Source organism: Elgaria multicarinata, chromosome 1 (genome assembly GCF_023053635.1).
Source record: "Elgaria multicarinata webbii isolate HBS135686 ecotype San Diego chromosome 1, rElgMul1.1.pri, whole genome shotgun sequence".
NCBI classification, from domain to species: Eukaryota; Metazoa; Chordata; class Lepidosauria; order Squamata; family Anguidae; genus Elgaria; species Elgaria multicarinata.
The window spans coordinates 179395637-179421308 of record NC_086171.1 but is presented as its reverse complement, the minus strand read 5'-3'; the positions used below and the strand labels follow the sequence as shown (position 1 = coordinate 179421308).

At 43.8% G+C, this 25672-nt stretch overlaps 1 protein-coding gene across 1 annotated transcript; it reads left to right on the top strand.

The window, feature by feature from the left end:
- The first annotated feature begins 818 nt into the window (after nt 1-818).
- On the top strand, nt 819-25105 carry SHISA4 (shisa family member 4). Its single transcript, XM_063144375.1, has 5 exons — nt 819-937; nt 14657-14828; nt 18579-18712; nt 22360-22539; nt 23918-25105. Exons 1-5 carry the CDS (start codon nt 877-879, stop codon nt 23962-23964), a joined length of 594 nt encoding a protein of 197 aa, XP_063000445.1. The 5' UTR covers nt 819-876; the 3' UTR covers nt 23965-25105.
- Nucleotides 25106-25672: the final 567 nt, after the last annotated feature.

Genomic DNA, 25672 nt, shown 5'->3' with positions numbered 1-25672 from the left:
GATGGCAGGGCAGGTTTATCCCGCATGGAGAAAAAGCACCACACTTTCCCCGCCCTAGAAAAACACAGAAAACGGAGGGGAAGAGGCAAGATGACTGCAGGACAGGGATGACTTCGGGTGGGGATTGCGGGACAAAATGGTAAACAAGACAGGACCTCAGTGCGATAAAAAGCTGGTGTGTTGGAGCTCCAAGTCAATTCAATTTTCCCTGGTCTTTAAAATGCATACATTTTAAACTCCCACATTTTCCAATTTAGAGCTGGTTTAAAACAATGTTGGTATTTCTTGTGCGTTTTGTAATAGGCTGTTTTTATTCTCTAATGCCGACATTTTTACACTGCATTTCACACACACACACACGAATATAATGTTCTATCTTTGTATTTTACAGTTTTATTGTAATCGCAAGGTGCCTGGAAAACTTTCTTATTGGGCGCCGTATAAATACGGTTAGCAAATGAACAGGCTCCTCTCAATTCTGCGGTGGGACTTTGCTTCCCTCCCTCCTTCCCCACTTCGCAAAATCTGGGGCTCTGAGGGGAAAGCCCACGCCCACAGGTTGCTCACCCCTTCGCGGCTCAACAGAGCCCTCTCCCTCCGCCTCCCTGGTCACCCCCTCCCTGCCCCCAGAGGATTGAGGTCTCGCTGGGAAACCTTGTCGAAGCCGGGCAAGCTCCGCAGCCCCGGAAGGCTGGTCGTGGCACGCCAGGGGGGCTCCTCCCGCCGCGGCTGAGCGAAGTGGAGCTGCTGGTCCTTCCCTTCTTGGGAGAAGAGGAGGCGTCTCCCCCCGCCCTCGGATCCGGTTTCTCCGCACCCGCCCTCTCCCGCAGCGTCGCTCGGGGGTACGCTGGGCTTCTGCCGCCTGGAGCTGCCGCGATGGGAGCGCCCTGGGCCTTGGCCGGGATGGTGCTTTGCAGCCTGCTTGCCGCAACCCTCGGTAAGGTCGCCGGAGGGGAGAGGGAGGGCATCGGCGGCCCCCGGGCCACGCGGGTGGGAGGCGGCTCTCGGGCTGCACGCTGCTCTGCGCGAGGCGCCCCCGGGACGCGATCGGGGAGAGAACAGCGCGTCGCGCGCAAGTCCTCGCTTGGGGCCCGATCCGTGGAGCAGAAGCTCTGCTCTTTGTCGTCGCTCCTAGAACTATGGGTCTGGGAGTGGGGCGAGGAAAGCTCCCTTGGGGGCTTCTGCCTAGACAAGCAGAGCTTCATTTGATCCTGGGTTGGTACAGCAAACTGCGTTTCATCCAGCCAATATAAGAACTGAGAGGACCTCTGAGCATGTGTAAAATGGCCCCGTCGCCTCTGAATTGACAAGACCCAGCTCACAAGCAGCTTGGCATTAGGACGAAAGGCTCGTTGGTTGATAGTTTCTGTTCTAGATCTTGATGCCTGTGGAGCAGGGGTGGGGCGTTGGGTGGGGAGTGTTCTCTGGCCGCGGCTGCGTGCTTGTTATTTTGAGGGTCTGGCATCTGGACTCGATGTCTTAAGGCGTTTTGCCCTGGGAATAATGTCTACCTCTGAATGATGGTATCTTTCTCTTGAAAGATACCATCATTCTACTTTGCCCGTGCAGAGGTGCACTGCCTTTTTTCCCCATGAAGTCAGACGCATTTAGAGAGTAGAGTAAAAAATGGCCATCACATGAGCAGGAGCCCACTACTCTTTTTGCAAGTAGGCAGCAGATCTGGGGTATCATGAAAGGGCACAAATCATTAGTTGATTAATTTATTATGATTATATTTTTATAGCCAGGAAGGGGGAGAGTTACTTGTGAGATATTTTTTTAAAAATAATTTTTGCCTCTGGTGCCAAAATAACTTCGCCTGCTTTGGATACTGTGTACCTTGACTGGTGCTTAGGATCCTTGCTCCTCTGCCTTAGGGAACAAAGTATCTTGGTTTGGCTCTATGAATAATGTATCCCTCAATTGGCATTTTCATCCCCAAACCAGTCTTAGGAGCTAGGGAAGTACAGCGCCCCACCCCCAACTATCAAGCCATGAAACTTCTAGTATGCTCTGTTGAATTGAATGGGAGTTGTGCAAGAATGTGAATATTCATTCATATCTGTGGATTTTATGCAGGGGATTTGCACTGTGTAGCCATTGTGGCAGCTGGCATCCGTCCATGCCTTTTAATGCCAGTTCCTTGGGCACCAGCAGTCCTCTTGGAAGCCAGTGAAAATGCAAATACCTGCATTTGCCCATAGCTGGGGCCTATTTGCCTTTCCTGCCACGTCCTTGTTGAGTTCTTTATAGATGACGATTCTGTATAAATTATTTTTGTCTGTGGTTAAAGGAGGATGCTAAGCCCATAATTATAGGGGATCCAAGGAAGTTAAATACCTTATTTAGTGTGAGATCTTTAAATACATGAGCTATTTGCAGAAATACGGAATTGTGCTTTGACTTGTCTGAACATAGTGGCTTGAAATTAGCAACTTCAGCCTGATTCCCTCGATACTTCATTGCTATATTCTGGAAAAGTGGAATCATCTGACCTCGCTGAGTAGAGTTTGTCTGATACGATGTTTTTGGTGTCCCCCCCCCCCCCCCCGCCAATGTCCTTTTCTTTGACTGTTAAGATGATTATTTTTCAGTGTGGAACTTGAAGAACTGATTCAGATATTCAGAAAAATACATGCTGGATGCTATCACTTCAGAAAGCAGGTGGGGCATCACATAATTTAATGCAACCCTATGTCAAAAGCACATGGAAAGCTAACATGTCAAGTAGATGCCACAGAAGAGCTGAGAGTGAAATGTGTTTGTGCTTTTTGTGCAAGTGAGATGCTGAGCACTGGCCACTGACATGGACATACGAAATCTGCCTGTATTCAATCACACCATTGGTCCATCAAGGCCAATACTGTCATTCCGGCTAGCAAGCAACTTTCCAGCATCTAAGGCAGAGGACTTTCTCATTATCTGCTACCTGATTCTTTCACTCAGGATACCATGAATTAACCCAAAGGGACTTTCTCCATCCAAAGCAGCCCTAAGCTAAGGCCCATCTAATTACCTGCATATATCTGCTTTTCCGTAACTCTTGTTGCAGTTGTAAAGCCTCTGTTGGCAAGAGTGCACTTGCACTTGCTATGGCTCAATTGATCTTGCATGAACTGCTTTTGAATGCAAAACAAATAGCATGAAGGTGAAAGCATGGGGTGGCACTCATTCTGAAGGATCAGGTATGCAGCTTAGGGGTGGTTTTGGATCCAGCATTGCTCCTGGATGGTTAGGAAGCAGCTAGGGTCAGGACTGCCATTGCACAGCAGCAGAATCCCTTCCTGGGGAAGATGGACCTGGCCACAGTGATCTATGCTGTAGGGCACAACCCTGTGCATATTTAGACAGAAAAAAAGTCCTTCAGCTTCCAGCATCATCCAGCCAGCATTGCTGGCTGGGGAATGCTGGGGGTTGTAGGACTTTCTGTCTGTCTAAATGTGCATAGATTGCACCCTTAACCGCATTATGTTTGGACTATTCTAATGTGCTGCCCCTATTCTAAGGGGCTGCCCTTGAAAAGTGTCTGGAAACTACAGTTAGTGTAAAATGCAGTTGCCTAATTGTTCTCTGGCATGTGCTTGAATTGACACACCATGTAACGTCAATCTTTAAAAACCTGGACTGGCTTCCAGTTTGTTTCTGAGCCTAATTCAAGATGTTGTTTCTTATCTCTGTTGTTCCTCTGAGGTTTTAATGGCCAATGCTTCTGATTCTATTAGCACTTCTTAGATTCATTGTAATGCGTCTGGGTTTTTGTGGGGTGGTGGTGGTTGGTTGGCTTTATCCATTTTTGATGGTTTAATGTATAAATGAAAGTTATATTACTCTGGACTTGTTGAGCAGAGGAGCAATCCAAAAATACACCAGATAAATAAAAGCCAGTCCTCAGTAGTGTACACTGCAAATAATAATTATAATAATAATAATAATAATAATAATAATAATAATAATAATAATAAATTATTTCTTACCTGCCTCTCCATTTGGATCGAGGTGGGGAACCACAATAAGTATAAAATATATAAAACTGAATTAAAAACATAGTATACGTTATTAAAACATCCTAAAAACATCCTAAACTTCTTATGATGTGCTGGTTATTAATGCAGCAATTCTCAAAGGCGAGACAATTGATTCCCCAATCCCCAGAGGACTGTACCAGACTGCCTACTGGGGAAAAATATAGATTAATTATGCCTTAACATTCTTTAATTACTCTGTTATACTTGCAACTAGAGTGCTACTAGGTTACATCTTCCTTTGTTGGTTGGTTTAAGACTGTAACTTCTTTTCTACCTCTTCCTTCATTTTCATAACAGTTACTAGAATAAAGCTTTTCTTTCTGTACCCCAGTGTTTATTTATTTTTTTCTGCTTTCAAGATGTAGGGAAGCCCACCATTATTCTGGGTGAAATGCTTATCCAGAGGAAAAGACTTCCCTATAGCTTTGGTTCTTTCTTTCTGCAACACTTTAGCCTTGTAACTCTGGCCTCTTACAGTCAAGGAGTAATCTAACCCAAGTCAGGTGACCATGGTTTAGATGTATTTATTTGTTACATTTATATACCGCCCCATAGCCGAAGCTCTCTGGGTGGTTTACAAAAGTTAAAAACAGTAAACATTAAAAGTATACAAAATTTAAAACATAAGAGCAACAGTATAAAAACAACAGTATCCATTTAAAAACAACAGTTCTGGGGTCCGTTAAAAAACTAACTTAGCGTTGTTAAATGGTGTTAAATGCCTGGGAGAAGAGGAAAGTCTTGACCTGGCACCTAAAAGATAACCGTGTTGGCGCCAGGCAAGCCTCATCAGGTATTGCGGTCCTAAGCCATGTAGGGCTTTATAGGTTAAAACCAGCACCTTGAATTGGGCTCGGAAATGTATAGGCAGCCAATGAGACTAGATATAGTCTCTTCAGATATTTTTAAATAACTTTTTTCAATTCAAGACAATAAAAAACAAGAAATACCTCTGTTTTTCTTTCCCTGTAAAAAGTTTTCCACAAGCCTCAATCCATTTACCAGTAGTACAATATCCCAGCTGCACTGGCTGGGTAGGTAGGCTGCCTCGGGGAGAAAGTTATGTTGCTGCTCACAACATATTCCAACAGAACATACAGATGGCAAACAAATGTCTTTAAAAAACAGCCCTGTTTTCATGTAAAAGTGGCAAATTGTGGTTTAATTAACCTGTGATTTGATGTGTTGTGTGTTGCTGCCATTTTGAATATACAACCTGCAATTGATCTCCATGATATGCAAACCCAGACACTATGGGTTAATTGTGAATTAAACAACCCAGAGTTAACCTGACAACCAATTATTAACCCATACATATCAGCAGGTGTGATTTGTATGCATGCAGCACCTGGTGAAATTCCCTCTTTATCACAACAGTTAAAGCTGCAGGAGAGCTGCTCTCTTTTCTATCTGGTCAAGAGGGCAGGGCTCCTGCAGCTTTAACTGTTGTGATGAAGAGGGAATTTCATGAGGTGCTGCATGCATACAAATGACACCTACTGAAATTCCCTTTTCTATACAACTGTTAAAGATACAGAAGCCCTGCCCTCCTTTCCATAGGGTCACCCTATTTTCCACTCATGATAGAAAATATACAGCTGCCTATATCTTTTCATTCGCCTTGGGGTGGGAAAAATGCCCATCCTCTTGCGGCTGCTTTTCACAAAAACAATACTGTTCCTGCTAAGAGATTTTAACATGTCTACAATGTGACATTTCATTGGCCTATATTGTTTCTCAAACAAACATTCCTTGTTAGGATCATCTCTACCTGATGGGCTAGTGTGTAGTAGGTGATCCTATTTTTTTTATTACTTTAGTTTAACCATTGGGACCACAGCTTGCAGCTGTGTGTTTTTTAAACAGTCCCACCCAGCTGCTTTTCTCCCTTAAATTGCACCCCCCTCCCAGGTCTGAAAGAAAGAAAGAAACTCCATTGGCCCCAGATTCTCTCTTGTATGGCACAAGCAGCTGTTCAAACACAAATGCCTTTTCTTTTCCAAATAACTATTTGAAATATTTTGTACAATCATATATATGGGTTTTTCCCCCCACAAATCCCTTTAACAGCTGGTTAAAAGAATTCAGTCTCTGGGATTAAATTACTCTCTATGCAGTGAGGTGCTACTTATTTGGGTTTTTTTTGTTTTCATTTTAGTAGTTTGTTAAGATTTTTCAAGATCAGTTTTTCTTTTCTTTTTTTATCAGTTTTGCTGTAAGTTTTAACAAAGTCAAACAATAAAACAAAAAACAAAAAATGCAAGTGTAACTACCTACTTTAAAGGCTCAATTTGAAATACTACAATGTTCTAAATGAAAAAAGGAGGGAAGGAGTAAAGTAAACATAATCTTCAATAAAGGCAGACCCAATATCCAAATATAAGTCCATTTGTACATGGCACCTATATGCCACTCTTTCAAATGTTGCTAGTGTTGTTATGTCTTCAGTCCATTGCATTATAGGTGGTGAACTTCTATCTTTCCAATGTTGTAGTAGCAGTCTTTTAGCAGTCAAAAGGGCATGAAAAATCTTTGTATGCTGACTGTATGTAACATTCCAAGAAGCAGATAATAATTTAAGATAAAATATTAGAGAGCTTTCTGATACAAAGTTTATGCATCTGAGGACTTCTTCCCCAAAGGAGGCCACTATTGGGTATTTCCAGAACATAAGAACAAAAGATCCATCAACTGTATGACATCACCACCAATTATCTGTAACAATAAGAAAAAATAATAGAATTAAAAGAGAAACAACTTGAACAAAAACTTAGTTTTGGAGAACAGATATATCCTATCTTTGGGTAGTACAAAACTATCCAGAAGGAAAAAGCTTCTAATAACCAAAGATGTCCCTGTTGTTCTAGCCAAGGTGCTGCTTCCCACCCTCTTAGAAGGTCAAGGAAATATTAACTCTCCATTGGTGTGGGTGAGAGGGGGGAGCTGTTGGCTCCACAGCTGAAGATTCCAGTTGGGGATGATCAGATGAAAATGTTCATACATCCAGCATTTATCAGAGGGACACAGAAGTCCCATGGTAGAGATAGTAGAAATAGGTCTACTTGTGACCACGAGCATGGCTGATTTGTAGCTGGTTGAATGTGAAGGGTTGAAAAGCTGATAGAATCAAGGGCATTTTTTATTTAGTTCAGGGTTACTTGTTAGCCATTTATCAGCCCTGCCATAGGTTTGTTTATACCTACCTACCTATGATATGCAGTGATTGCCAGGGGTCTTTTGTTCATTACCTTTTGTTGGGCTTAATGGAAGTTGCTTGCATCCAATTGTACATCCTTGTGGTGCTGTCCATGGTACTGTTTTAATGGCTGATTAAAGTATTGCTGAAGTATTGCTTCAGAGATAACCTGAGGGCACTTCCATATTGAGGTTCTCCTCCTCCCTTCTGAGATCTACAAGCTATAAAAGTAGAATTTTATCATGTTGGCTGCCTCCCTCTTGGCCTTTGGCTGGTTAATTAAGACTTTTTTCATACAGAAAATTCCTTGAGGGGAGTCGGCCAGATGGTTCCACTATTGTTTTGAGTGCCCATACAACATCATCTACATACATTAGTCGGTTGGAAAATTAAATTTCTCTACTTTCTGGATCCACAAAAGATCCATTCTGATAGTATACTTTGCCATGCTATCCCATGTAATAGGCCACACACAATTCCAGCGTCAGAGGCTGTAAACATATATACACCAGTTGCTAGGGAACATGGATGGGAAGGTGCTGTTGCACCATGTCCTGCTTGTGGGTTCCTGGTTGACAGCTGGTTGGTCACTGTGTGAACAGAATGCTGGACTAGATGGACCCTTGGTCTGATTCAGCATGGCTCTGCTTGTGTTCTTATGTTCTTAATTATGAAAATTTGGCATCTCTTTGAAAAGGTTATACTTTCCTTGGCAAGGGAAGAATGTAACAGATGGAAAGCAGGAATGGCTGTCTCTTCATGGGCAGTATATGAATCCAGAATGAAGCACTGAGCCAGTAACCATAATCTTATCAACTCCCACCAAATGACTGGTGCCAGGTACATCATCATTTACTACAGTACTCCCTAGCTTGACAGCCTAGCTTTAATGATGCTTACTCAAGCTGAGCTGATCCATGATGTTTACCCATGAAAAAGCAAAGTAGGTCCAAAAGAAACTGGGCTAGGAATATTCACCTCCTAGCACCTAAGAGAGTCCTATGGTGAAGATAATAGGATAACTGTTCTTATCCATGCCTGTTCTTATCAGTTTACAGGTTTTTGTTTCTAATTATCCTGGGTCTGTGCTTCTTCTCCAGAACCCCCTTTATCACAGAAGCCCATCCTGGCAAATCATATGGATACTCCTGCTCCCCACAATAATACTAAAGTAATGGTTGTGTTTTTCCCGGTTCTACTTAAGGGAGAGACGCTTTTACTGCACTAAAGAAATTCGTGCCAGGGACTTTAATTATTCACACTCTCTTGCGACAGAGAGTGTTAGTGTTTTATGCAGAGATATGCTCGGCAATATCTCTGCATAAAATACTAAAGAGTGATTAAACTCAAGGATTGATAATCTAGGCAAAAGGAGGTCTGTTTCCTGAGCACCTCTAAGAACAGTTGCAAATGGGAGCTCCATCAGACAAGCGTTTTATTGCACGCTCATTAGTGGGCACTCCCGGATTTTCGCGGGTCTCTCTCACAATGTCGTCTACCTCTCATGCACCTCCCGCCCCTTTAGCCTTCTTCACATGACAACAAAATACCCCAGTAAGTCCAACTTATTTTTACCAACGGAAGTTGCCGCTATCTTTTGGTGTGTGCAGGAGAAGCAGCGTGGTCAAAACAGCCCACTGAATGGGCCACATGCAAGTTGTTTACTTCCTCTGTCAAAAGAGGAAGTAACGAGGGACAAACTTGCAGGCAGAGAAGCGATGGTAAGCAAACGCGGTTTCCCCCATGTGATGATGCTCTAAGACAGGGAGGTATGTGGTAAATTTTCTGTCTGGAATGCACACAAGACATTACTTCCTGGTGCCTATGCATTAAAATCTTTCTGCATATGGGCAGCTTTCATGTCCATTCATTGGCCAGAGTAGGAGCAGTTGTAAGGATCTCATTTCCCCCTCCCTGCCAGAAAGAACACTCTACTCTAACAGAGGGTTGTCCTGCGACTAGAAGGGAAGGGAAACACATTCTGGCTATTGCTATCAGGCAGGGGACCTAGGACTGCTGGAAGGCTACACCCCCTGATTTCCAGGAATAACAACAAGCCAAGGGAGACCAACCTGGCCAGAGAAGGAGCAGCTGCAGGGAACTTGTTTCCCCTACTTGCTGGAAAAAACACTTGGTCTCAACTGCCTGTAGCCCTGGGACAACAGAAGTAAGGGGACAGAGACCACCCTGGTCCAATCCATTGGCCCAGGAGCAAGAGTTCTTGCTATTTGAGCAAGAACACCAGCAAGGGAAGACCAGCCTGGCCCAAAGTCATTTCAGTGCCCTCTTAAAGTTTATCACCTTGTTCTGGCCTTGAAAAGTATGCCCATACATTGGCCAGAGAAAGAACAGATGTTGGGAACTCACTTCCGCCTCCCTGCCTTCCACTCCCCTTTTGTGTCTTGTCTTTTTTGTTTGTAAGCCTGATGGAAGGGCCAGCCTGTCCTTGTTTTATTTTTTAAATAATAGACATGATCTGCTTTGGGAAGCAATAATTATCTGAAAAGGGGCTAAAACACAGCTGGCAAATAAATAAAATGTACGTATGAATATACTGTAAGTAGTCTAAGCTTGGGTTGCCATGCCTGTTCACCATTGCAGAGCTGTTCCTGCGGCATGCTTCAACCCTTTAAAACTGCAGAAACAGTAAGAGGAAAGTATTAATGGTGGCTAGGCACATTTACAAACTTCCAGTGCCAGGGAAAAGAATGCTGCAGCTGTAGTCTGCAGAGAGAGAGAGAGAGAGAAAGAGAAATGCAGCTGTTTCTCCTGCAAAAAGAAGAACCAGAAGAGCAGAAGCAAACACGTAGCTTGGCTCTTCTTGCTGCTTGTGCTCGTTCAGCAAGCGAGCAATGCAGGCACGGATCCACAAGTTTGTCTTTCCTGAGACTCAGTATATGTTCACATCAATTTTTGGACTAGATGGTTGTGATCTTAAGGTGTCTGTCAGCTCTGTGCTTCTATGGTCACACGGACTTTTCCCTACAAACCCCTGCCACTGAATTCTCCTGTTTGTCGTCCAGGCACTGTCTATATGCACCCAAAGCTGCAGTGGCTGTGAATATGCGCTGTGTCAGTTAAATGACGCAGCCGCAGATTCTCAGCCACTACGAGGCATTCTATTGAAACTCCAAAGAAAAAAAGTCGGGGACTCGCCCCAACTTTTTTCTCCAGAGTGAGGCGAGTACAGTGTTCCCACTTTCTAGCCTTGCTGCAGAGGTCGCCAGGTGGATGGCGACCCCTGATTGGTTGCTATCTGGGCAGGAAGAGGACGGGGCGAGCCCGGTGCCAGAAACTCTGTGCTTTTGTTGCGACATCAGAATTAGCCACTGCTGCCCCCCTGCAACCTGCCACGCAGCCTCCCAGTCAGTAGCCAAGTAGAGAGGTCAGTGCAGGATAGTTATAGGTGATAATGTGACTTGTATGGATTGGAGGTGGGGAGAGCGTAGAATAGACACCTGAAATAAAGAGAAGACACTGTACATGAGTATTAGCATCTTCAGGGGCTCTTCTCTGAGTGCCCCCACTGAATGAGGTGAAGCAGCGGGTGGCTCCCAAGGAAGGCATTTTCATTGGTAGCAGTCTGGTTGTGGAATGCCTGCTCCAGAAAGACTCGCCAGGCACCTATGTTATAGTCTTTTCGGTGCTAGGTGAAGACCTTTTAATTTTCTTAGGCTTTTTAACCCTTCAGTTTTTCTGTCAGTGCATTTTTAGGTCTTTGCACTTCTGCTGGCTTTTATCTTGGTTCCTATATAGGTCTTAGGTTTTAAACTGATGTTTTTAATATTATTTTACTATGTTATTGTAGTGCATGGTTTTATATTTTGTTTTGTGAACCATCCAAAGAACTTTACTACCAGGTAGTATAGAAATGTAATGAATAAAATAATAAATACTGTTTTTATTTACTTCAGTCATTACAGATCATTACTTTTGAGATCTTAATTTGGTATGCACTGCCATAGATTATATTTCTAGATGTTGTATAGCAGTGAGAAGGGGAATGTTTTCCTATGTGGAGGATTTGTTTTTAGAGCTGCAGATGTTGTATATGTTTGGATGGCTTTAAAAGAGTGTTAGATAAATTCCCGGATGGGAAGGCTATCAGTGGCTACAATTCCTGATGGCTATATGCTACCTCCAGTATCCAGGGGCAGGATGCCTGTGTGCACCAGTTGCTGGGGAACATGAGCCAGAGGATGCTGTTGCATCGTGTTCTGCTTGTGGGTTTCCCACGGGCAGCTGGTTGGCCACTGTGTGAATAGAGTGCAGGAGTAGATGGACCCTTGTTCTGATCCAGGATGGCTTTTCTTAGGTTCACCCCTGCTATATATAATACATTTAAAATCATTGGTGTATCTCAGATTATTAGTATATGTTAAAATAAGCATGGCTGGTCTAGATTTGCAGCTTGATGCCATAATTGTCAGCAGAATATGAAACTGCCTCTCACTGCTAAATATATGCATCCTAGTGCTCTGTTCTTATATAAGTTGCCATTTACAGCTTGTTAAAAGACTTGACAGAGCTTGTGGTAGTTGCTGTGGCCAATGGGTCATAAACAGAGGGGTGGGATCGTGGGAGGATGGATTCCTGATTAAAGAGCTGGTCTTGGCTTCCTGGGTCAGGTTTGTTAAAGTTGCAGTGTGTTTAGAGAGCAGATTGGGCATCACTCCCAGCCATTCCAAGACAGCTGCTCATGTTCCATATCTGGAGATCACATTTTGAAGGGAAGGAGACTTGGAACATGAGTATGAACTCCAACATTTGACACTCTACGTGGCAATATAAAAGCAGAGCAGCTGCCCAACCTCCATGTCCCAGCAACTATAGGAGTTCTACTTTCCTCTTCCCCACTGCTCTTAACTCATGGCCAGGTCTGATGTAACACAATCTACTTGTGTCTGTGTAACATGATCTACATGTTTCCTCCCTTACGGATGGGCTCCCACGCTCATACATTTTTCCAAGAAGTAAGCACGTGGATGTGACTCCAGTATCTGCCCCTCATCTCTTTATTTTAGTGGCAGAATGGCCCCATGGAATTCATATTTGTCTTGCAAGAAAACCAGTTAGGAAATAAAATATGGATTGTTGCTGCTGCATGTCCTTGTTCACACAGAAATATAACTTTCAAGTATAGGCATGTAATGAGCAATGTGAGCTTAAGGGAGTCTTTAACTGGAGGTTATTCATTTATTTATTTAAAAAGTTATATCCCATCCTATATCGCAAGGATCTCAGGACAGTGTATAGATAAAATCATACAAACAATATAAAACAATAAATATACACAGCTAAAAACAAATTAAACCATTAATCAAGCTAAAACCAGTATAGAACTTAAAAATGGTAAAAACCAATTAAAACTATGTGCAGCCTTGGTGAATTTAGCCAACAAAGGCTTTGTTAAAAAGCCATGTCTTAATTTGGTGCCGAAATGAAACTAGCGCCAGCGTCAGCCAGGCCTCCAAGGGGAGGGCATTCCGCAGTCAGGGTGCCACAACAGAGAAAGCCCTCTCCCATGTCCCACCATAGCTTATGTCTTGTGTTGGTGGGATGCAGATGAGGGCTCCTCCAACAGATCTCAAGTCTGAGATGGCATTCTCTCTTTATTTATTCAATTTTTATACTGCCCAATAGCTAAAGGTCTCTGGGCAGTTCACAACAATTAAAACCATAAAATACAACACGATAAAACATTCTAAAAGTTTAAAACTACAGTATAAAATTAAAATTAAAAATAATAACTAAAATAAAACCTAGCAGAAGTGCAAAGATTTAAAATACAGAAACATATTTAAAAACTACAGAAACTGTAGGGTATTAATCACTGTATCTACGTATAGTTTTGTCGTAGAATTGAGATCCAAGCTAGTAAAGAGCTTTTCTTGTCCTGCTTTTCCACTACATAACCTCTAGGTGGAGCTGTGCTATAGAGGAATAGCTGAAATACAAAAGGAGGAACTGTGCTATTTTCCCTGTTCTGAAATAATATCCTACTATTCCTATTTAAAAAAAATGGGAAAGTGCTCTGAAAAAAACAGAAGTGGAACTGGAGGATCACAGTGTCGTCTTAAAAGCCCATACACAACTGTGGGTAAGGAATCACAAGCACACAATAAATGCCTCCTGTTGAAAAGTTCTAAAATGCCTGGGAAAATAAGGCGTTCATCTGTCTCCAAAGGGACCACAGTGAGTAGGTGCCAGACTAACCTCTGTGGGGAGCTCATTCCAAAACCGTGATGCTACAACAGAAAAGGCACCCTTCTTAGTTTTTCTCTATAGTTTGTATTGAGTTTTTGTTTTTTATGGGGCTAAATGGGCCACAAGAGGATGCTGGATTAGATATGGCTTTAGGTCTGATCTGACAGAAGTCTTCTTATACTCTTATGTTTAAATAAGCTATACAGGTTTTCATGAAACCTTAATTTGTTTTAGAAAATCCAAGGTTGCTTTTATTGACTGTGTGAGACAACCCACATGATTACATGGTTGTTTTTTTTCCATTTCCACGTACAATTACAGCTGTGCAATAATAGTGCTCAGTAGTTAAATACTGTAACAGGAATTTCCATAATGGAGTGGGTGGTGTTTATTTTGGGGGTGGGAAAAATAAAATTCAGGCCACAAAGATTGATGACTATCAGCCTGGCCCTTTGAACTCTTTCCTTATTCTCCTCGTGGGAAATACCAGACACTCCAGCCTGTTTAACAAGGAGCTACTAAGGCAGCCAAAGATTTCTGGGTAATTGATACAGATTGTGACCTGGAATAGTTTCACTGATGAAGTATTGAAATGCACAACACAATCCGGAGTTGTCGTCTACTTACTTATTGAGCATTATTTGTCAACCTATCAAAATTAATTTCAGTGTTGTAATCAGTTTTCTTTCTATAACAATTAGGTTTATTATATGCCCATTTACTTAGAATCAACTGTGTTCATATTGTTCATTATTCTGTTTATTCAAAGTGTATCTTTTATGTTGTGTAACCCATAGGGCGCATTTATTATGTAATAAAGTGTGTATAGCATTCAGCCTTCATTGCATAACATTCCAGTTCTATTCAGTTGAGTAATTTACTTACAAGGTCCTTCTCGGTTTGCATGTGGGGAACTCTGCAGGGGCGGATTGGGACCCTGGTCTTGAGATTCCACAGCCCAGATGTATTGTCTTTTTCTTTCTTTTTTTAAGAAAGATTGTTTATGCAATCTTCTGGCTAAACAATAAGCTGAATCCAACACAGTTATCTATTTTACAAACTGTGGGAAGGCTTTTGAATGCAAGCCACAGGCTCATTCCCCAGAGGCTAACCTGTGGGATGCCCATGTGCTGTCCCACCATTGTTTCTTAGCAGGCTTATCACTGTTCTCCTGGGTGGTTGTCTGAGCAGATTTAGACCACTGACCAGCTTCTTCAATCTTTCCCAGTCTTGGCCGATGAGGACTGCAAGTGGTACATGGACAGAAATGGCTCCTGGCACCCTGGTTTCGACTGCAACTTCCCCTCCTTCTGCTGTGGTGACTGTTATCAACGTTACTGCTGTATGGACCCCCGGAAACTCCTCACTGAGCGGCAGCAAAAGCACTGCATGGCATTTGGGTAAGAATGACAGATTCAGGGAAGGGGGCGGGAAGAGACAAGTTGGAGCATCATCCATCCCTAAAGGGCTGAAGTAGATGGGACAGGGGAGGGATGTGAACAGTCTTCCTCACTTCTTTGGGTTACTGAGATGCAGCCATGTGTGTGCCTGGTGATGGTGGGGATAGAAACCTGATCAGGTCAGCACAGTGTGGTGTGTGCTTTGCCCTTTCCTCTGAGTTGTTTTTACCATCAAAATCTCTGCTCTTTATCTGAGGAGATATTGATCAGGGAAAACAGTCTGTGACATAAGGGCGAAGTACCCACTTCCCTCTTGCTCCGATCAAATTCACACATCCCTTTATGACTGTATATTAATTATAAGCATGCACATTGGAGTTTGCACATCTCACCTGTACTCTGGGTCTAAAGTGCAGAGATCATAGCTCAGCATGAAAATCTCCCTTCAGGAATAAATCTCAAATGTCATAAGTATTAGGGCTGTGCATCCCCCCACCCCAAACCAGTTCAGGTCGATCCGACCCTCCCCTGGAACCGGATCCGGAGCAAGATCCAGAGGGCTGGATTGAGATTCCGACCCCATTTTGCCCCCACTTCCCCACTTACTTGCCTCGGCGGCAGGCAGCGAAGGCAGGTAAGTGGGGAAGGAGGGACAAAATGGTGGCTGAATAGGCCCCCCCTCCCCCCTTACCTGGCTCCGCTGTCGCTGCATGGAGTGGCGGTGCCGGCGCCAGGTAAGCCCCCCCTCCACTTACCTGGCTCCGTCGCGGTCCGGGTGGCGGCTTCAACTGAGGCCCAGGCCTCAAGCCGGAAGCAGGCCTGGCTTGAGGCCTGGGCCTCAGTTGAAGCCACCACGCGGACTGCAACGGAGCCAAATAAACCCCCCTCCCCCCTTACCTGGTTCCGCCGTCGCCGCCAGATAAGCCCCCCTTCTCCACTTACCTGGCTCTGCTGTCGTCACTGCACAGACCACGGTGGCGGATGGGGGAGCCAGGTAGGCTCCCCTCCCCCACTTACCTGGGTCCAGAGCTTCAGAACAGTCCGAATCGCTTTGAACCATTCCGAACCGTTCTGCACCTCCTCCGCTCCAGAACCGGGCGTCGGAGGTGTGGATCGGCCCGCTGCGCTTCAGATTTGGGGATCCGAAATGGAGCGGAGCACACCCCTAATAAGTATGATCTTTCACTAGTGAGGGTGAGCCTCACCGACTCTGTAGAACCTGTCTACAGGACGCTTTTATTATGTGCTTGTGATTGCACGTCCTTTACACAACCTCCTCCTCCTCCTCCTCCTCCTCCAGGGCCTCTCTTGTGTTTTACAACCATTACTGAGGGTTTTTTCCCTAACGAGGAAAATATGGTATTTTTTTCCCTGAATGGCACAATAGAAGTCTTTCATAATTGTGCAATTCTGCTTTACCATAGCACCACCTAGTGGTTGTATAATGGAATATATAGAAAGGCAGAGAAAGAAAAACATCTGGAAAAAGACAAATGTAAAGGAGTTGATCTTAATACCCAAAACAATCTGGAAGAAGAAGACTCAGTAAAGGTGCAGGTTGAAAGTCTCATGTAGAAAAGCCCGCCATCTCTGCGAAGATGAAGGAACCTATTAAAACACTCTGCCTCAAAGATGGTTAGATCCAGTATGTTTCCAGGCTGCCCTCATGGAGTTCCCAGCTGGTTGGGCAAGGCTTCCTGTGGATGTCCTCATTAAGTTAACCCTTTACGCTCTTTAACCTACATGCAGGGTCTCAAAAGAGTAGTAGAGGTGGGAGGACTTGACCCTCTCTTTCAGTGTTAGCTCATGCATGAAATGGTGATAGTTATATATGTTATTGTGGGTATGGGGGTGGGTCAATTTTTAAGAATAGCTGAAAGTAATCTGTCACGTGATTCATCTATATAATGCCAAGAACCCAGTTGTTACAAAGCACCCACCAATTTTTGCTATTTGTGGGAGGAAGGAAGGGAGCTGTATCTGGAAGAGGACTGGTTTTCTTCGTTTTGGAGGGAAGCAGGCTAGCAAGTTCCAGTAAGATATTCAGGCCCTACACATCCCAAGTGAAATGGACTACATGACTTCTTGCAAGCAACTTGCTGGCCAGCCACTGAATGCCTTAATTTCTCTGTGTTAACACTTGCAAATTTCAGCTCTTATGTTAGGATGACAGCCACAGAACCTTCTATAAAGAAATATTTTATGCTGATGTTGAAGGAAAAAATATTAGCCAATTTACTTCGTTTAACCTTTTAAAGTATTTTTAAAACACTTTTATAAGCTGTGATACTCTGAAATTCCCCAGTATTGCTTCAGAAAAGCATTAGAAGGGGAAAGGACAGCTTTTGCTTCAAATGAGAGACAAAGGATAAAAGCCAGATCTACACCTTGTGTGAAATCATTACGAATGTGGGATAAAAAGCGGGAAATAACACTATGAAAGTGGTATATGGAATGTGGGTTATGCCCCAACAGTTATCAGTGCACTTCAATAAAGCAGTAGTGTAGATCTAGTCAAAGTCTGTCATGCTAAGTCTGCTTGACTGACCTTTTGTCACCTTAGTGAGCCCCTTTGTTTAAGACACCTGCTCAGATCCTGGCTATCTTTCTTTCCTCAATCTGTAATAGCCAGAAATAGCTGTGCTAATTCCCATCAATCCCTCCCTCATTTTCCTCACCCCACAGAGGAGAAAGAAAAGCTATTTTCTTCTTGCTGCTCCTAATGTCTGGCACCTGAAAATCCATTTTCCAACATCTGGTGAGCAATCTTGAAGTGAGGAGTTGTTTTGTATGTTTTCAATTACTGGAACCTGAGAGGAAGGATAAAAAAAGCATCCCACATCCATGGATTTTTAGAAAGGATTCTTTCCATCCAGGAAGACCCCTTATGCTTGCTGCTCAGAAAAACAGCCTCTCACTGTTATCTCTGTTTCTCCTTGTTTTTCCAGAACAGGCTTAACAGTGCTCACAAGTCAGCAGATGAGGTTAATCTTGCCATTATTGTTTATTTTTGTTATTTTTTCCTAATATTCCACCCCATCTGCAGCTTTGGAACTGCCTGTTGTTTTTAAGCCTTTCCATTCATTTTCTTCCCAAACCTCTGCATTTGCTCAACCCTCACTTCTTCAAAATCCTCTTACAGTTCCAAAAAGCGTCTGTTTCTTCTCCATTAGATTATCTCAGTCTGAAACTTCTTTCTCCTCCCCTCTTTTAACCCTTCTCCATGATCAGTTACACACACACACACACCCAGGGCTGGCCCTCCCATGAAGCAGGGTGAGACACTCACATCAGGTGGAGGAGTGGCAAATTGGCTGCACCTAGCAGGAGGGCCCACTGCCACTGTTCTGGTGCCAGCCACTTTCCTGCTTTGGCATTTACCGCAGTGAGGGAGCGACTGGCAGGGCTCTTTGGAGCAGCGCCTGCTCTCTTTGCATTGTCACACGCCCTTCTTACTTTTGTTGCTATCCCCTTAATTTTGGTACAGCTACCATATTGGGCCTTTGGAGAGAACTGCCATTGTGGGCTCTTGCAAGAATCACAGCCATATCTTATGCTCATAAAGCCAACATAACAGCAAAGATAGACTGAAGGGAGCCATGTGATGGGGAAAGGGAGGGAAAATTTCCTCCCATTGGTATTTCCATCTCAATATAGTCTACTCTTAGAGGGGATCTCTAGTGTCTGGGCTGGTATCAGTTGCTGTAGTATGCACACCCCAGTTATCTTCTCTATCTGTGCCTTTTGTAGTCCCAGAACAATCGCTGGCATTGCTTCAGCCGTGATACTCTTTGTGGCTATCGTTGCCACCATTGTCTGCTGCTTCCTGTGCTCCTGTTGCTACCTGTACCAGCGACGACATCACATTCAGACTCCCTATCAAGGTAGGTGAAGCCCTGCTGTCATGGCCAACACTTTCTTGCTCACAGTCTAGGTTAAGACTAGAGATGGTGTGAATATCCATGATTTTCAGATTCTGAATATATCTGCTTTTGTAGAAACATCCTAATAAGTCACAGGTTTGAAAACATTGCAAATATCAGTGCTTTAGGCAACTGACAAAAAGCAACTAGATGTGTAAGCTCATGCACATCTAGGGAACTACAAAAAACTGCAAGAGAAGTTTTACAAATTTCTGAGATTTGGATTAAGAGGCATACGTGCTTCAAAATATGGAATATGGTTTAATTTTAAAACTGTTCTAGAGAATATATCCATGTCTCATAGCAGAGATGTTATAACATAGAGTGGCCTTTCCCAGTCTGGCTGGCTGAGGATGGTGGGAGTTGAAGTCCAAGACATCTGGAAGGCGCCAGGTTGGTTTATTTGGGGAATTTAATGTTCCTTTAAGCCAATTTGATATAGTAAATTGTATCCGTATTTGCAATGGGGCTTATATTGCTCAGATGTGCTTTCTGATAAGGAACCTTTCCAGGGGCATCTGCATACCTATGTTAAGGAATAAGAAGGCTTCCAGAGGAGGCTTTTAAGGCACCATTGTCCTGCCTAATTAAGGGAGTTTTACAGAGGTTCCAGATGTTGTTGTCTTCAACTCATCTCTCATGTTTTCCCTCCGCTGCTTCTGTCTTTTTTTCTCAATGCAGAAAATCCACTAAGGAGAAAATACAGAATAACTGCCTAATGACTTTTAATTCATGCCTTTTAATTTGTAGCGCTAGGAGCCCTCCACCTGGAAGCACCCAAAGAGTGGTGGACTAAGGCCTAATCTACACCTGCCTCTTATCCCAGGATAGTATCGAGGGCATTCCTACCACGCCACATGATGTTCACCTACTCCTGTGGTGATCCAGGGATGACCACTCTGTTTTCCCGGGATATCAGTGCCTGCTTTCCCTGTTTCCCCCCCTCTCTCGGGACAATCCTGTGGTCTGCAGGCAGTGTGGCCCCCCCTCCCGAGGTTGTCGCTGTTCCTCACGAGTAGTGGGGATCAGTGGGGTGAGAGCTCATGGGTATTGAGAGTGAGGGGGAGAGCATTTTTGCCATGTTTCAGAGGGGCCTTGGCTTCTTCCAGCGCCGAGTTGTTTTGTTTTTTTAAAAAATCACAGCTTTGCAGAGGAGTGCACCACTGCTCTTGCACAAGCGATAGGAGTAGTAAAAATAAATAAATCACCTGGGACGGCTCTCCTTTACTTCTGGGAGAACTTGCTGATGTTTGGCCCCTGAGGAACGATCTCAGAAGCTGGAAACCCCACTTCCCAAACGGCTGCTGATATAGATTAGGCCTAGATGGATCTTCGGCCTGTTCCAGCAAGGCAATCCTCACATAACATCTGGCATTGTCTCCTTTGGAGTTCTAAGGCATTAGTCTACCAAAAGATGTTGGTCTCCAGCATACTGGAGGGTTTTCTCCACTGTGGCACCCTGGCTGTGGAATGAGCTCCCCAGAGAGGTCTGCCTGGTGCCTACACTGTACTCCTTTCACCGCCAGCTGAAGACCTTTTTATTCTCTCAGTATTTTAACACCTAATTTTAACTTACATTTAAATTTTACTGTTTTAATCCTGTATTTTAATCTTATAACAATTTGTTCTGGGTGGTTTTATCCTGGTTGTGCTTTTTATACAGTATTTTGTATTGGTGTTTTAGATTGTTGGTTATTTTATTACGTTCTTCATGGTTTTAATTTTTTGTGACCCACCCACAGAGCTTCGGCTATTGGGCAGTATAAAAATGTAATAAATAAACAATAAATAAATACTGTGTATGCTCCATCTGGATATGCTGTCTAATCAGTTCTGCATTGGTTATATAGTATATACAGTCAACTCAAACCCTTATTTACGTGTAGATCCACTCATTGATAGACTGGGGCACTTGCTTGCAGGTAACTTGTGTGTTTTTTCTTTGCATGTGTGGACAGCAAACACAGAAAGAGGAGTAACAGAGCCTATGAGGACATTTTGTCCTCTTAGGCCCCAAAATAAATCTGCTTCTGCAGTCACACATCGAAACTTATTGAAGCAATTTGGTTTGATGAACCTGCACTTCCCTGCTTTGGGAGTCTTTCAAATCTGAAGGCCTGAGATTGGCATTCAGTATCATGGAGTGAGTGGGGTGTATCCAATAGTGGCTTTGACTTAGCACAAGATTGGGTAACGTCTGGAGGTTTGGGGTCACACAGCACCCCCAGAACAATTAGGCTCCACCCCTAACCCCAGAGTGCTCATATACTTGTCAGCCAAATTGCCATTGCATTGACAAAGAAAGTGATGATTTTGCTTTAAAAGAGGTTGTGCACTCTTCCCAGCTGTGGCACGGCAGTGGGGCCACAAAAAGGCTGAGAGTGTCACCTGTTGCTCACCTCTGCTTTCTGGTCACATGACTTGGGTCATCCAATTTTTGCCACTCCCCCTTATTTACTGCAACCCTGTGCACTATGTCCCATACTTCACCCCCCAGGAGCCATTTTTCAGGGTGGGGGTTTAACTGGGTAGGAGAAATCAGCTAAAGTTAGCTTGTGCTAAGCCATCATTAGATACAGTTCAGTGGTTCTTCATGCCCTGATACTACACTACACTATCTGGTACGTTTAAATTAGAAGTGGGCAACTTGGGGAGGCCAGGGGGCATTTTTGTCCCCTGGACCCTTCTACACAATGTGGGGTCCAAACAAGCTAAATTTTACCCTTTGGGCACTTTGTACTATTGTGGCTGCCCCTCCCTTCCAAATGTTTTTCTTAAGAAATAAATTTCAGGGCACCCTGCAAATTCACTCATGGGCTGTACGCACCCACCACTAATTTAAATAGTCCAAGTCCATGCGATGTCTTTGGGGATAGCCAGGTGGGTGGATGTGGGGCTACCCTTGGGAATTTCTCATTATAGTGTATTCTTTAGGAGCGGGCAGAAGATAGACCTGGATGTCACAATAGATCTCTTTGTGATTTGCAGATCAGCAAGGATTTCTGACTCCCAATTGTTTAACAATAGTAGCAATAAAATGACACATTTCCAATTAAGCTACTGATAACCAGGAGTGGATTTTCGGGTAGCCATTCAATTCTAGACTTCAAAACAAATTCTTGGGCTCAGAATTAATGAATTTGAAATTTATTTTGCCCCAGTTCTTTGTTGGCGGATCTTTGGTTCCTAGTAAAAAACAAGGTAGATCCTGCAAGCCTGATGTCTGCTCACCATTTTTAGGGAATGGGGTGATATTTACTTAAAAGATTTTGGGGACAGGCATCTCTGAAATGGAGCTGCCCTCTGTGGAGTCAGGGGATCATTTACAGCAGGAATGTGGAAACCCAGCCCTATAGGCCTAATCCCCCCTGTGGAGGTTCTGTATCGGGTCTGTAGAGCTCTGTGCCTCCCACAGCCCCATAGAAAGGCAAAATAGATGAATAGTGCATTGATGTCAATGAGCATGGCCGTGTCCACTGATGTTATGTGGCTCATGAAGGTAATTTGGACCCCCCACCACATTTTGTTTCTGCTCTCCTGACTTACAGGATTCTCTTGAAGAATCATCAGTCTGGCACATTCTCACTGTGTCTGTTTTCTTTCACCAGGTCAGGAGATTCCATTGTCTGGCTACCCTGCTCACCCTCCAGGCCCTTACCCTATGGATCCCAAAGCAGGGCCAGCACCATTTCACCCTGGATATACACCTGTGGTTCCCTATCCCCCTACGGTTCCAGCTGCACAGTATCCTCTCTACCCCTCTGGACCACCATACTACAACCCCACAGGTAAGAAAAGAGTATGAAGTGATGGTAAATAGAACTTGAAGTTTTGGCCCTGTTCAGACAACACGTTAAACCACGATGGTTAAGCGTTTTGAGATAAAGGTTATGGCTTAGCATGTCGTGTGAACCATCCCTAACCATGGTGGCTACATAACCACAGTTTAAACATGCTCACTAACCACTTGCTGCAAAAGGGTTAGCAGCCTAACCATGGCTTAGTGTGTTGTCTGACCAGGCCCTTTGTCTTGTCCACTACCATTGTAGAGAGAGAGCCTGCCCTTAAAATAAAACTCTTAAAAGCTGCTGTGGGAAATGTGGGGTGGGTGGCAAGGACCAAAGTTAACTAGATGATTTAAGTGACAGAGGCTTCTACTGGGACTGGTTGAGAGGATGACTTTCGGCTGATCAGGGTGGGGTGGGAAGGATTCTTACCCTTGTGCACTTATTAGGGATATACGGATTTTGCTGAATCCATTCCATCTGTGCTTCAGGGACTGTCAAGTGTCTTTCATTCTGTCATTGATGGAACTGGATTTCTAAAATCAGATTCCCCCCACTATTCGCTCTAATGTGCATTCGTGCTAATTCGCGTTAACTGAAATTCTGTTCCCAAAGTGAAAAACGACTTTGCGGAAACTGCATGACTCACAAAAGCTGGTCTGCTGTGGAATTTGCAGGTCGTATTCATAGAAATCCAAATTCATTTGAATCCGTTACGGATTTCTCCCGATATCCCTAGCATTTATTCTTATTAGCAATATTTAAATACTGCTTCTCATTGAACAACCCATGAAGTGGTTTACAAAGGAATACCAAAAAAAAAAAAAAAAAATACACGGAAGTATAATATTAATGGTTGGTTCAAAATTACCTCATGGCTGGGGAAAAACCAATAGGTACATTTTCAGCCTAAAACATGCCAGTGTTGAGGCCTGACATACCTCAGAGCAGAGGTCATTCCACAGAGTGGACACCACTGCAGAGAAGAGTCGTCCATGCCACCGCCCAATGGAAATCTTTCAACCCCAGGGTTGAATTTTGGAGCCACATTCCAGTGGTGGTTGGGGCCGGTTTCAAAGGGGGTGGAGGCAAAGGAGGCAGGGCCAAAATACCATAAATATCAGCATATTTTATCTTAAAGCTTTTACTACCAGTAACCCAAGCCTTAGGAGAAGCATTTCAGCCTTTTAGAATGGGGAAAAAACTGTACAAAAGCTGTGAAACCACCCAATGATATTTGGTTGGGGAAAGGAGTGTGGCCCTCTGGGGAACCTCAGAAGTAATGAATATGGCCTCCAGGCCTGAGGTATTGCACCCCTAATATAGGGGAGACTTTCCTTGTGGTGACCATATTCTGATTGTCTATCACTTCCTTCTGCAGCTCCCCCACCCTACCTACCTCCACAGCCGTCGCAGTTCAGTACTTGAGGAAGACTTTGCAAAGACTGTACAATGAAAGCTATTCTCTCTGGGCCTACCAGCTCCACAGAACTTGTATGGATGTCCTGCTGCACTGGAACTCCAGGCCAAGCTTCCGTATTTGCCAGTTCCTTACTAATTATGTTTTGCTCTGCATGGTAGGAAGCATTCTGACTCTACTTCTTTGCCCTCCACCTTCCAACCCTTTCCTGGCTGTGTCACTGAGGGAAACTCCTAGACCTCCTCATTTCTCACCAGGCTTCAGGAAAGGGCTAGTGCAAAGGCAGGCACACAAGTCTGGCAAAAATGCCATAAATATCCCTCTCCTGCGCAGCTGAGCCTCTTCAGTGGGAGGTAGAGAGGCATCTGCTTCAAGGTGACAACGGAGAGCAAAGTGGAACACAGCCTTCTTTACACAGGGACTTTGGCCTACCATGTTCCCTGACCAACAGGAGGATCTATTGTGCCCTCTGTTCAGAGTCCCTGAGTGAGGTTTTGTGCCCCGAGGAAGCCCCAGCTCATTGGAAAGATGGATACAAGGCTGTCCAAATACCCCACAAGCGTAAGGGCATTTGGTGCTGTTATATACAGTTAATCTATGTGGATGCCAGCCAGGGTCAGTGCTTGGAGGGGAAACTGTCTGAGAGCCCCATATGGCCTGCTTTGAGTTACCCAAAGGAAGCTGTAAGTGTAATTAATACATTTATAAGAGTCAGGAAGTGGGCCTGACAGGCACTTTTGTAAGAGACAAGATGTGGTGGGCCTGTATGGAGTAGCCAAGTGTTCTTGTGTACTATTTAGCACAGGTTGGAGAAAGGGTCTGAGGATTTTGAGGCCAATTCCTTGTTTGACACTTCATCTGCAAGCCTGAGGGCATATTTCCTATGGATATTGCCTGGGGAAAAACAGTAGCAAAGGTCATTTCCCCCAACACTAAAAAGCACTTGTGAATCTCTCTTGTGCTGTCTGCAATGTGTGAATGTGGTTAACAAGGGATACAGTGTGGAAGGGAATCTATTTTAAAATTGTGCGTTCTAGCCAATGTAGATTTTATATTCATATTATAGACCAATCTAAGCAAGGAAGCAAGTCTCGTGTGCAAAATTCCTGTTGTTTTCGTATTGTGCCTTTAAATTTAAGACACACTGAAGTAGTAGCATCTGTTCTGTAAAGCGATACAAAGCTTGGATATCTGGCAATAATGCATAACCATGACAGTCTGTGGAGTTTTGAAGTCTTGACTCATGATGGGAACACATCTGGTAACACTGTTCTTGCTGATTTGTACATGTTAATTCAGTATAAAGTACTGAAATCGCCCTTTCTCTGCCAGTGAGGCTGAATGAAAAAAGAACCTGGCCAGAACTTGTCAATAGCAAGCTCAGTACTAAAATACAGAGGCCCTTGCTATGACCTTCAGTTGAAATTGAACATTTAGGGGAAACATTAATTCATTATACACACACGAAATCACAGTGGACCTGCCCCCCTCCCAAATTTGGAATCTTCTCAGGTTCCAAGCTATGATGGCTTTTCTTTCCACACGAATCCCTCTTGAAGGGATTTCACTGGCTATGCTGGAGGATTTTGGGTCCTGTTTTGAGCTCCTCTTACACCATTTATTTCAACAACTGACCACCATTAATGCTAAAGAGAAAGGAGTAGAGTAGTGTCATTTGAAATGTGAATGAGCATTCAGGCCAATTTTGGTTTTACA